Source organism: Elaeis guineensis, chromosome 5, assembly GCF_000442705.2.
Source record: "Elaeis guineensis isolate ETL-2024a chromosome 5, EG11, whole genome shotgun sequence".
Taxonomy (NCBI): Eukaryota; Viridiplantae; Streptophyta; class Magnoliopsida; order Arecales; family Arecaceae; genus Elaeis; species Elaeis guineensis.
Window position 1 is genome coordinate 121195168 of NC_025997.2, and position 13321 is coordinate 121208488.

At 35.5% G+C, this 13321-nt stretch overlaps 1 protein-coding gene across 9 annotated transcripts; it reads right to left on the reverse strand.

Annotated features, from left to right (window-relative positions):
• Positions 1–6106: 6106 nt before the first annotated feature.
• LOC105046104 (F-box protein SKIP24) lies at positions 6107–13070 on the reverse strand. Of its 9 annotated transcripts, none has more exons than XR_012141622.1 (7): positions 12685–13070; positions 12199–12372; positions 11946–12117; positions 11709–11859; positions 9001–9067; positions 8157–8664; positions 6107–7033 (listed from the first exon to the last, which is right to left on the reverse strand). XR_012141622.1 is itself a non-coding variant. In XM_073258352.1 (6 exons), the coding sequence occupies exons 1-5, from the start codon at positions 13065–13067 to the stop codon at positions 9018–9020; spliced, it is 930 nt and encodes a 309-aa protein (XP_073114453.1). In that variant the 5' UTR covers positions 13068–13070; the 3' UTR covers positions 6107–8664; positions 9001–9017. The 9 variants fall into 9 exon arrangements, 6 of the variants coding, with proteins under 6 accessions (XP_073114453.1, XP_073114452.1, XP_029120550.2 ...); XR_012141621.1 differs by lacking the exon at positions 6107–7033 and adding an exon at positions 7426–7549; XR_012141620.1 differs by lacking the exons at positions 8157–8664; positions 9001–9067 and adding an exon at positions 7370–7549.
• Between the last annotated feature and the right edge of the window lie 251 nt (positions 13071–13321).

Genomic DNA, 13321 nt, shown 5'->3' on the forward strand with positions numbered 1-13321 from the left:
TTGTAAATTCACATGGATCCCTTAATCTGAAATAAATATAAACCAGATCTTTTATCTTAATCTAAAGATATCAATTTTTCATTAACAACCTCAACAATAATATTAGAAAATCTCTTGATCAACTTAGATACGAAATTTTTAAATTAAAATTTCATACACATCATGTAGTCTCCAAGAGACATAATAAGATCCATTATCTAGATCTAAGGATGATGATTAAAGATTCTAGTACGATGAATATTCTACAACCTCATAATCGATTTCATCAATAAGAAATAGGTTTCTTTGTAATATCCTCAAATATGCATTTATCCTAATATGTCACTTTATATATGATCCACATACTAAGTTCACTTTCGATAAATATTCCAATCAAGCACCATAAAAAAAAACTTTCTTAGCCCATTCTGGAATAATATTTTATTATCAAATCTTAATCTTGCCAATAATAGTCAACTTCTCAACTAGAAGTAATATCATAGTATTATTCTCACATCGAATTTGAACTTACGATTCACTTGAATAACCAATAATCAAATTAATAACCACAATGCACAATAAAATTTTATATCAATCCTTTTGTGATTACTTTCGATCAAGATCTAACTAATCATATCATGATCAATAGATCATCCATCATATTTCAAACTCCATATGTCATAATCTCTTGCGATCCTTTTATACATAATCTCAATGTTTAATCAAAATTTATAAATATTTCTCCCACAACAATCATCAAAGATCTACACTATAATGTCCCTGGTGTCTATCCACTTACACCCATTCTATATCTGATTCTATATTTCATAATTCATCCACTTATGCTCTGATACCATATTAATTGTCACGCCCCCGACCCGAGATTGTGAATCGAGGGTCATGGCAACCGCCGCATACTCATAGAAAACTCTTCCCATAAGCATGCAAGGCATCTTATCATGTTATCTTAAAACAACAGCGGAATAATTAGTCAATAATTTAAATCCAAAACATAACGACCTAAATTTTTTTTCTTAATGTCTCAATAAATTCAACAATGATTTATAGGCCTTACATCAAATTCAATAAGATTTTTAACCTAAAATAAAAGTATAGGGATTCTGCTTCTGATCACTCTTCCATTCATATCTTGTATCATCTTAATTCCTCAACATCTGTAAAAATAATAAAAATAGGAGGTAATGAGCTAGACAGTCCAGTAAGCAATGATCACTTTTCAACAGATTTCATTAGGCATTTAAGTAAATCATCATTTATAGAAAATAAGCATATAGAGTTCATCAATTCGAAATCAATTTCAATTATGCAACATAATTCATGCCAAATTCATTTCTTTTTCGAAAATTCAAGTTTCTTTCCAAATTTCAATTTCTTTCGCTCTTCAATTCTTTTCGTCAACCATGAGCTATGACCATATTTTCTCTATGGTAGGGTCATAATACCGCGTATCTGCTTGCGGTAGGCTGCGAATCATCTGGCAGCCATGTCCTTTGGAACTGCTGGTCTCGCTGGCAGTTTGTCGCTGGTCTCTCTGGCGATATATCGCTGGTCTCACTGGCGACATAAACCCTCAGGACAATCAATTGCCAACGTATATGCCCCCATTGGCGGGGTCCTTTACATAGTCAGATTGTCAATTCATAATGTTTCTTATATCATAATTCTTTATAAATCATATTTCATATTCTAATTTTGATAATAAAACATATAATCATGTAGTATCGAAATCAGTCAATATAATGCATCATGGAATCACTATGTTCAATCATGCTTCATCATAACATTTCAAATAAGATATTTTCATAACAAAATACCATTCATCCAATTCATGCATCGTTTCACAAATCATGTCAGAAAAATACATTATAATTTATCGATAAATCTAGAAAAAGTAAAACATTACTTACCTCAAACGTATTTCCAATAAATCCATATAATTCTATAAATTTTCTTCTAAAAATTCTGTTCGTACATCATATCACAATATCCCATGATCAAACATCCACAATCCTATACAGAATCAATTTCAATAATTAGAAAGAATACGAATACCATATTTCAACGATTTAGATTGGGTCCGATCATCTAATTTCATCTAATCAAAATCTAATTAGGACCTAAACGATCCAAAGTTTGACTATCAGATCAAATCGGATAAGAAGTGATAGGATCGAGGTTTCTTCATCGATTTCATAAAATCAAGAAGTAGAGAGAGACAATTAGAGGAGAGAGAAATCAATGAGGTACAATTCGAATTGATCAGATGACACAATCCAACATTATGATTGGTCCAATATGTCGATTGGTAAAATCAACATGATCAAATCAAGTCATAGCTAGATCGAAATCATGGATAATCAAATCTAAGGATTCATGGTCTGATTAAGGTGGGTGCCAGTACGCTGTCTGACAATCATGGATCAGGATTCTTCATTAGAATCAGATCAAGACTATTAAAAAAAATTTCTTCATTCACTAACCTTTTTAAAGAGAGAATCAATCAAGAGAGAGAATATTTTAGAGAGAGAAAATTTTAGAGAAAAAAAATTCTAGAGAGAGAAAACTCATCTTGAATTCTTCAGACAATATGATTCAACAAATTCGATCGATCAGATCAAATCATGCTAAGATTATCATGTGGATAATTTAATAAAATTATAGAAATTAAAATCTTAAAAATACCTGATCTGATCAAAGTGGATGTCGGTGTACCGTCCGACGATCACAGATCAAAAATCCATCACTAGGATCATTTAAATTCATCATCATTCTTCTCAAAATTCTAAAAAATCTTAGGAGAGAGAAATAATCTAGAGAGAGGATTTTAGAGAGAGAAAGTTCAATTTTAGAGAGAGAAAATACTAGTTCAAGTTGAAGAGAGAGAGAAAAGAGAGAGAAACTCTCTTTCTCATATTTTATTATTTATATCATTATTTATTAATTAATTTATTTTATTTTTTCTTTCTTCTTTTCTTTCTTTCTCCTTTTTTTTTCTTTTTCCTTCACGGAAGAGAGGAGAAAATCCTATTTATTATTATTATATTATTATTATATTATTTTTCTGCTTCTTTTCCCTCCCTTTTTTTTTCCTTTTTCTTTTTTTTTTTTTCTTTTCCTTCTTTTTCTTTTCTTTTTCTTTTCCTTCTTCTTCTTCTTCTTTTTCTTTTCTTCTTCCCGTGGGCTTGTTTTGACCAAAACAGGGGATCTTTAATCCCCTCATTGGTTGGCCGATCAACTATGCAGTCGGCACGGGAATGGTTGACGGCCAAAGGAGGGCGATCCGACGGCAAGAGGGGGACCAAACCGGTGGTCGGCGGTGACCACCGGCGTCGGAATCAAAGAGAAACGGCAAAAAATGAAGGTTACTTCCGCAACAAAATCTGGCGACTCCGGTCCCGACGAGCGTGCACACCGGTACGGAAAGGAAAGGAGAGAAGAGAGGAAGGGGAGGAGGCTTACCTCCGACGCCGGCGAAGTTTTTCCAGCGAGCAATTGGACGGGCACAGGGATGGTCTTCCGCGGAAATTTTCCGACGATTGCCGCCGATTGGGCTTAGAATCCTCGATGGAAGGAAGAGAGGAGAGATCTCCTCCTTAAATAGAGCCGGAGGGAGCTCGTCTCCGACTCCGATTGGGAACCGACGAGAGGAGGAAGAAGACTCCCGAAGGGAGTCTTCTCCCCTGTTTTCTTCTTTTTTTTTTTTTTTTTTTGGGCTTTGGCTGATTGTTACATGGGCCGGGCCGGGCCATGACATATCCTCTCTTTAAAAATGTTTATGCATAATTGTTTTACTATTCATCACAGCAAAACATGGTCTCATGTTATTTTAATCATCCTTTTTTTTTTGTCCTCATGATGCACCCATCAAAAATTACTAAAATATATATATTTTTGATTTCTAGGCTTTTTTTATTATCATTTATGATTATCAAATACATGATATGATAGGGCAAATACTGTGTTTGATTTTGAAGATGGGAATTTAATGAGAAATTTGATCCTTGAATTTGCAATAGTTTATAACTTACAATTGTAAATACATATACATACATACATATGTAAGTGAGTGTATATTTGCTCTTGTGATCTTACATATGTATCTCTATATTTAACCATGCGAATAAGTGCCAAACTTTTTAACAATTGAACTGTTGAAAACATATCAAATTATACCTGGATATGCACATGTCCCAATTTTGGCCATGCGCATTTTTATAATCAAAATTTTAACCATACAATTTTATTTTTAAATTAATTATCCCCGGGTATTTATTGTATTATATTTTCATTGAGTTTGAGTGACTATAGAGACTTGAAGATGAGATGATAATAGTTGCTTAGACCAACATAAAACAAATATCATTGCAAGGCTTTTTAAAATTACGAGCCCATGATAGGTAAAAAAGAAAGAGGTATACTTGAGTGAGAGGATAAGAGACGACCGTGATAACTATTTCAATAGAGGAAGTGCAACAAGAATTTATTTAAAATGAAAGGTGCCAATAAGATGGTGAGTGCTCATTAGTCATTAAGTTGTCAAGTTTTCAGTGATCTATTATCTTTGATTAAATAGCACCATTTTTAACCCATCTTGATATTTTTTTTTCACCTTTAGATGTGAAAAACCATTCTATTTACAGGAGTCGGTTACATTCACAAATTGTAGTGGAGGGAAAACTAGAGTAGTTAAGACATAATTAGCAAAAAAAAAGAAAAGGCAAACATCTTGAAAGAGGTATTTTAAAGAAAAAAATTATCATAGATAAATTTTTTTGAAGCATCCAACAATAAGTTAACATATATTATTCACAAAATAAGTGTTTGTTACTGTTGAATTGATGTTTTTAATTACCAAAATCTCAGCCATTATATGGGTGCTCGATATCTCAGTTTATCTCGGGCAACATTAGAGACCGTCTTAAAAGTAGATGAGATCCAGAAAATCTTAGCTTACCAGAACTAAGATATCATGAATGGAGTCCAAAGGTCAAAAAAGAAAGGTTGAAATCTAGAATTTATTCAACAAAGAATTTTCAATCAGCTTTCTTCATTTAGAAGATAGTTGAAATTGTGGATATAATGAAGTTAAAACTTGATACTAATACACCTTTTTCTCTTTTTTTATTCCCGCAACAAAAGCACCTAAGATATATTTGGTTCAAGATTAGAATCGAAATAGATTGGAATGGATATCAAAGTTATATTCTTCAATATGTTTGATTCATGATTGAAATCGAAATCAAAATGGGATTCAACTATTAGGCGAGAATCCAGATTGAATTTTTGGGGATTAAAATAATTTTTATTTCCTTTTGGAATCGCCTCCAACCATGTTTGGTTAGCATGGAAGTTTCTCAGTCCCATTCCCATTTTAAAGCCCGACTCTTTCAAACTAAGTATGCCCCTAATGAAGGGGTTGATCATGTCCAACTTAAACAAAGTCCACAAATTGTTATGGTGCATCAAAACTACCTGCAATTCCTTGAGCCCTCCAACAAAGGATAGCTTATCTAGTTATCTTTCCGTAGGGTCACATGGAAAGACCCCTTGCAAAAGCACGACTAGGAAAGGCTTTTCGCTGCAAAAAGAATCAATGCTGTAACAATCATCCATGCGACAACCTCTGTCAATGCTTGTCATGGATGTGGGGGCAGAAATTGTCCTTCCAAAGCTTTCCCTCCAACCTAACTTGTATTGATAGAAACCCATGGTCCTTCTTCATTCGCTCCTCTTCTCATCGTTCCTTAATGATGCAGAATTGAACCGAGAGGTGAATAATAATTTAAAACAGGGGTATACTTACAGATGGTAAACAGATGCACGGCTGAAACACAGGCAAATGATCAATTTATTCAGCCTTATCTCTATCATGTGGAGACGGCTTTCTTTTTGGCATAATAATGGAGATCGATGGTTGAAGGGAGGTTCTTCTGCAGAAGACTTGCATTATGCAGCACAAACATGAAAAATCACATTTAATATAATCACCAGCAAATATGGCTGCCACAAACTATAACACCAACACTGACAGGAATTTCTGATCCTTAAGAAAGACAATAGCATGATGAAGTAATTCTCGAAAGGGAAAAATATGCATGCATTCTCAGGGATGAAAACAGGAAAAAAAATGTATAACTTCAAAGTTAGGGAGATCACAATGTTTTGTACCACACATTGTGGTCCAACTTGAACTTGTGAGGTGCTATGTCTGTATTTCCCTTTCTGAAGATGGAACAACAAATTTACTGGCAACTGAGAATATCATGAGTTTGCGAGGCTATCAACAAAGAGAATCAAAGAGAGCCTAGAACATGATGACAAACTGAGGCAAGGATCTTAATACAAGACCACATTTGAAGACTAAACAACTCAATACTAGTTTGATACCTCCAGAAACCTTCCCACCATGCGGAATACAAGATGAAAGGAAATGTGTAAAACATCTCATTACCCACAGATATATCCACATAACACATTTGGCACTGAATTGGAAAGTCAGCACAATGACATGAGACCTTCAGATACCACCTAAAAGCAGAAGTCCAACACAAACGGCCTTCAGATCCCCCCATAGCCCAATGGAAACAACTTCGCTGGCTCCACCGAGTCTCTTCCGATTAATCATATGCTAAAAGATAGCATCTTCAGTGGAAAAAGCTGACTGCTGCATGACCGCTGAACTCACAGCCAACATGCTCGACTTCGAACATCTTTTTGAGAGATTCCTGAAGGCAGGACGTTGCCCAAGCCCAACCAAGAAGATTTAAACCAGCATAGTTTCAAATAGCCAGCCTTTTGATGTAAGTATACCGGTAGGCAGAAGAAGATGCCCCAGACTGATCAACTTGCCCATCTCTTTTGGCAATTTCAGTTCTGAACATCTTTGCAAGTCCAAAATCTGCAGACCATGAAGAGGTGAAACCTAGCGCAATCAAGAACTTAAGGCACAATAGCTGATGCAACTAGCCACAGGGCACTGGAAGATTGGATGCAATTGTCAATGTCTGTCCAGCTCATTTGGAACTCTAATTGACTGCAAAAGAAGATAACATGAAAATGCTTGCAAAATTAATCAAGAGACACAAAACAAGATAAAATAAGCGGTTATTTTGCAGCAGACACCATGCGCAGCTTTTTTAATTTATAACATGGTGTTTTCAAAGGGAAAGATATTTATTTGCAAGAAAATGGAAATCAAGGGAAAATATGGCTATTGCAGCTGTATTTCGAACCTAACATTTTCAGGAAATTCTCAGAAGATTGAGGCATGATGATAAATAAATTTACATGAATGGAAAATATGACAATTGTAATAGATTTGCAATGTTACTGAAAAGAAGATGACTTGTTCATGTGGTGTGCTTAATACCTTGTTTTCCATCTCCAGCTATTTGCGTTGATCTGGCAGACATGGTTCAGCAAACCTATAATCTATAAATCCCTTTACACTCATGGATATTATCTTTTACCAGGTCTGAACCATATATGTAGCATCTAAATTCTAAAACATAACAAGTATTTTCCCATGACCAGAAGAAAGGCCTTTGATCTAGAAAGAAACAAAAAGTTTGAAACTTCATCAGCACATTTAACAAGAAATAAATTTTTTAACCTAAAGAAATAAAGAAATAAAAATCATCAATCAAATCTGACGGACATTTGAAGTAACCAATTTGTTTCCTTCTAGTTGCTTAGGAGAAAAGAAAATAATCTAGTGAAAAACATGGCCCTTCCTGAAACATCTCAGTATCCAAAAAAAATAAACAAATAACAATCATCAATCAAATCTGATGGACATTTGAGGTAACCAATTTGTTTCCTTCTAGTCTCTTAAGAGTAAAGAATTGCCCTTCCTGAAACATCTCAGTATCCGATTCTTCTCACAGCTAAACATCTCATCACCTAATTCTTCTCATAGTCAAAGTAACGCTGGGTTCTTACAATCTTGTCATTATTTCGAGCTTGATTCAAACTTAATGTTGAATCAAGCTGAATACTGGCCTACTTCATCTAAATCGAGCAGTAATCAACTAATGATTAAATGAACCCTGGTTCAATCTTGAATGGCAGCTCAATTCTTGATTTCAAGCTTGGTGTAAGATTTGCTTCAGACCTAAGTTGACATTTAATTGATCCGAAGAATAAAATGAACACACCAATTTAAAAGTAGAAGTCCAACACAAACGGCCTTCAGATACCCCCATAGCCCAATGCAAACAACTTCGCTGACTCCACTGAGTCTCTTCCAATTAATCATATGCTAAAAGATAGTATCTTCAGTGGAAAAAGCTGACTGCGTATGACTGCTGAACTCACAGCCAACATGCTCGACTACGTACATCTTTTTGAGGGATTCCTGAAGGCAGGCCATTGCCCAAGCCCAACCAAGAAGATTTAAACCAGCATAGTTTCAAACAGCCTGCCTTTTGAGGTAAGTATACTGTTAGGCAGAAGAAGATAACCCAGACTAATCAACTTGCCCATCTCTTTGGGCAATTTCAGTTCTGAACATCTTTACAAGTCCAAAATCTGCAGACCATGAAGAGCTGAAACCTAGGGCAATCAAGAACTTAAGGCACAATAGCTGATGCAACTAGCCACAGGGCATTGGAAGATTGGATGCAAGTGTCAATGTCTGTCCAGCTCATTTGGAACTCTAATTGACTGCAAAAGAAGATAACATGAAAATGTTTGCAAAATTAATCGAGAAACACAAAACAAGATAAAATAAGCTGTTATTTTGCAGCAGACACCGTGCGGAGCTTTTTTAATTTAAAACATGGTGTGTTCAAAGCGGAAGATATTTATTTGCAAGAAAATGAAAATCAAGGGAAAATATGATTATTGCAGCTGTATTTCGAACCTGACAATTTCAGGAAAATCTCAGAAAATTGAGGCATGATGATAAATAAATTTACAAGAATGGAAAATATGACAATTTTAATAAATTTGGAATGTTACTGAAAAGAAGACGACTTGTTCATGTGGTATGCTTAATACCTTGTTTCCATCTCCAGCTATTTGCCTTCCCAATGATCTTGCAGACATGATTCAGCAAACCTATAATCTATAAATCCCTTAACAGTCATGGATATTATCTTTTACCAGATCTGAACCATATATATAGCATCTAAATTCTAAACCATAACAAGTATTTTCCTATGACCAGAAAAAAGGCCTTTTATCTAGAAAGAAACAAAAAGTTTGAAACTTCATCACGACATTTAACAAGAAATGAATTTTTTTAACCTAAAAAAATAAAGAAATAAAAATCATCAATCAAATCTGATGGACATTTGAAGTAACCAATTTGTTTCCTTCTAGTTTCTTAAGAGCAAAGAAAATAATCTAGTGAAAAACATGGCCCTTCCTGAAACATCTCAGTATCCAAAAAAAAATAAAGCAATAAAAATCATCTATCAAATCTGATGGACATTTGAAGTAACCAATTTGTTTCCTTCTAGTTTCTTAAGAGCAAAGAATATAATCTAGTGAAAAACATGGCCCTTCCTGAAACATCTCAGCATCTAATTCTTCTCACAGCCAAACATCTCACCATCTAATTCTTCTCACTGTCAAAAGTAACGCTGGGTTCTTACAATCTTGTCATTATTAGCTTGATTGAAGCTTAATGTTGAATCAAGCTGAACACTGGCCTACTTCATCTAAATCGAGCAGTAATCAACTAATGATTAAATGAACCCTAGTTCAATCTTGAATGGCAGCTCAATTCTTGATTTCCAGCTTGGTGTAAGATTTGCTTCAGACCTAAATTAACATTTAATTGGTCTGAAGAATAAAAAGAATGCACCAATTAAAACCTTAATCCAATAGATCCATTATGCATAGTTTAAATATAATCAAGCCTTATCAAGTTAAGCCTAATCAAGCAGGGTCAGTTGTTAGCTTGGCTTGAAATGAATTTCGAGCCTAGTTTGCTGGCTCAAGCTTGGTTTGTTTAGCTTCAAATTGAGATCAGTTCCAGCTTTTCTGGAGGAGCTCAAGCTGCTCAGTTCATTTAACCCTACTTATAGCTAACTTCCAATGCCCTCAGTACCTCCTCCTCCAGCCTTCAAGTTCCAATGGCAACAAACTTGGTAGCATCGCTAGTGAAATGGATTCTGTAAACTTACTGAACCAACCACTTACTTTCATCACTTCAAATCATCGTTCAAACCCATTGACATTAGTAAATGTTCAAACCCAACTTCACCACTTGCTATGGATTTCATGCAGCTTGGAGCAGCCTTTTGGCAATGATAGTGAAATAGATCCTATAAACTTACTAAACCAACATCTTGACTACCATGACTGATTATCCATTCCATAGCCTCTTCATAGTAGCAAATGTTTAACCTCAACTTCACCATTTCCCGGTGATTTCATTAGTCTGGAGCAGCCTTTACCAAAGGTCTCATATTTAATTATTTATTGAAGCAAAATCCTTGAAAAACGGTGTCTCCTCCAACTTTTCCATCAGTTCAAAGGAGAGGAACCAAGACAATGGTTGGAGATTGTATATGAGACTGTCGATGCCAGATATTTTCAAATTGGCAAAAACTTCTTTCAAAAATATATGGGAGTGGTTTATGATTCTTTCTTACTTTCAAGGATATATGGTTGATAGACACTTCCCCTTCCCTATAATATCATGATTCTATTGTTGAAATGAAAAGCTTAAATCTCAATTATTAACATGTAAAACCATCATTTGAATGGCATCGGAAGAAACATTAGGCTTAAAGCCTAAAAACATAAAAACCACAAAATTACTTGCTCAAAATGAGCTCCATTTAAAAATGCCACAAAGTTGCTCATTTAAGATGATTGAGAACTATCATTTTGTTGCTAGGACCTCCCGCAGAAAGAATTTCTATTCTAGGTGGAATACAGCTATCATCAAGAAGCAAAAACTATAGGTGCATCAAATCCTTGTCTAAAACAAAATTTTGAGAAGGTCAACCATCACTTCCTGTCATTGTTCAACTGGTAAGTTGTTTCATGTGTGTGAGGTGTAAAAAACTATATCATAAGACCTAAGACATTCTTTTACAACTCTCCTAAACATAGAGACCATCATGCAAAACCTAAGTACTCCACCAAAGAAAACTACCCGCAACAAACATTTAACCAACATATTGGTTTGATCACCATTTTACCATTTCATCATCAAAGCCCTAACATCTCAAGATGTTTCACAATATAGAACACATTCCAAAATTAGAGATTGCCAGTAAATATTTTTGCAACAATGTTGTGTTAGTCATATTAGGTATTTCAATTAATTCCATAAGTTCAAACAGATAGGGGTGGTGCTTATGAAATCCCCATATCATATATCATCATAGGCTATAAAAACTCTCTGAATGGGCATAACATTATGCGCATAACAAGTGCTTGGTTACTCAAAAGTAGTCCAGCATGCAAAAGTCACTAAAGACCTAAAAAAAATAAAAGGATATGAAGAATGAAAATGATATGACATATATGTAAGCAGAAAGATTGATATAAATTGTAACTATGAGATGCATATGCAGAAATGGGCTAATATAATGCATCACATAGACTGGTGAAGTCACATCAATATATACATATATAATCAATTTTTTTCTAACTTCATAATCAGAAGAAACTAACAATACATCCAGATCATAGACTATATCCATCAGGAGACATGTTTTTATTAGAAAAGTGTATTCAAGATGTACCATGAGATGTGCAATCATTGCTTCTCTTCAACTTCTTCCGCTTTCCATGACCACCGCTACTGGTTCCACCACTTTGATTATTTTGTAAAGGGTTATACCTTAGTGATGCCAGTGCTTCCTTATACTCACTGAACTTCTTCTTCTGTTCATTCTGCCACAGAGAAAAAGGCAACAGAACAAGGTCAAGCCAGTCCCAGCTTTCTCACAAAACAACCAACATGCAATCAAAAGTCATACATAGGCCTTCTCAAAAATCGCAATTTGTTGCTTACAAACTCTAACTTCCATCTTCAAAGCACTAAGACGAGACTCAATGGGCACGGTACACTGCTCAACTATCTGTCTTTGGCTCCCACGAACAACTTCCGGTTGCCATACATTCAAAGCCACAGATGCCCTCCTGGAAGAACTGAATTGATTATTTACTCTTCTTAAACAATGAAAAGAAAACAGAGAACGATGAAACGAAAAAGATGCCATTTTTAAGCACCTAACTCTCTCCACATTCGCCAATTCCTCCACCGCTGCCTTCATCCTCTCGCTCTCTCGCAACAAGAGAGACTCCAAATCTTTTAGTTTCTTCCTGCAGACAAACACCTGGCTCCCCGCATTGAGCACCGCCCGCCTCCAGACAGCATGCCTCCGCGCCTTGTCCCTCTCGAATCTAATTCAAGTCACAGAGTTGAATCAGTATTGAAACTTTTCAGCTCCTAAAAGGGGATAAAAACCCGCAAAATTTAATCAAAATTGGATTTTTTTCATATCTTTTTAGAAAAAAGCTACGAAAATTGTATCAAAATTAAATCTTATCTCGATCTTTAAAAAGTTCCACAAAATTAAATCAAGATCGAATCTTTCTCATAGCTTTTTTCGAATGGAAAACCACAAAACTGAATCGCAAAATTGGATCTTCTTCGGACCTAAAAAGTAAAAAAGAAATGAACCGGGATGGGGGAACATGAGATAGGGATCGTACCTGGTTTTGTAGAGGGATTTGGACGGCGTCTGTGAAAGAGAGGAAGGATCTTCTTGAGGAAAATCAATAGCTAAAAGGGTAGACCAGAGGGCGTGGTCTTGGGACAGGCGGCGGAGGCGGCGGCAGGATATGGCGAGGCAGCAGAGATCCCGGTAGCCCAATCGAGATGTCTCCGTCCCCAACTCCAGAATTCTACTCCAAATTTCGTCCGGAAGGATCGACATCACTCTCGCCCCAGGAGTCGACTGCCGATCGACAGGAAGAAGAGGAACCGGAGAAACCCTAAAAACCAGAAAATACTCCAACCGAGTTGCCACACATCGTGACGAATATGCGGTGAGAACGTCGCAGCTTTGAATTTCCCTCATGGCTTGTGTCCTCATAAAATTTTGTGAGCTTGTCTTCACAGAGATTCCACTATAAACTTCTATGCGGACTTTTAATAAAAAATCCAAGACCAATGCCATTTAAAATTCCCAATCCTATAAAAAAAATTTTTGATAAAAGATCTCCGATCCTACAAAATATCATACTCCTATCGCGATTAAGCTCTCAAAACCTCAAGGGACCAACTCACACCACTGCAACCTACACAAAATCTCATATGTTTGAGAAAAATCCTGTGACTGAAACTTAA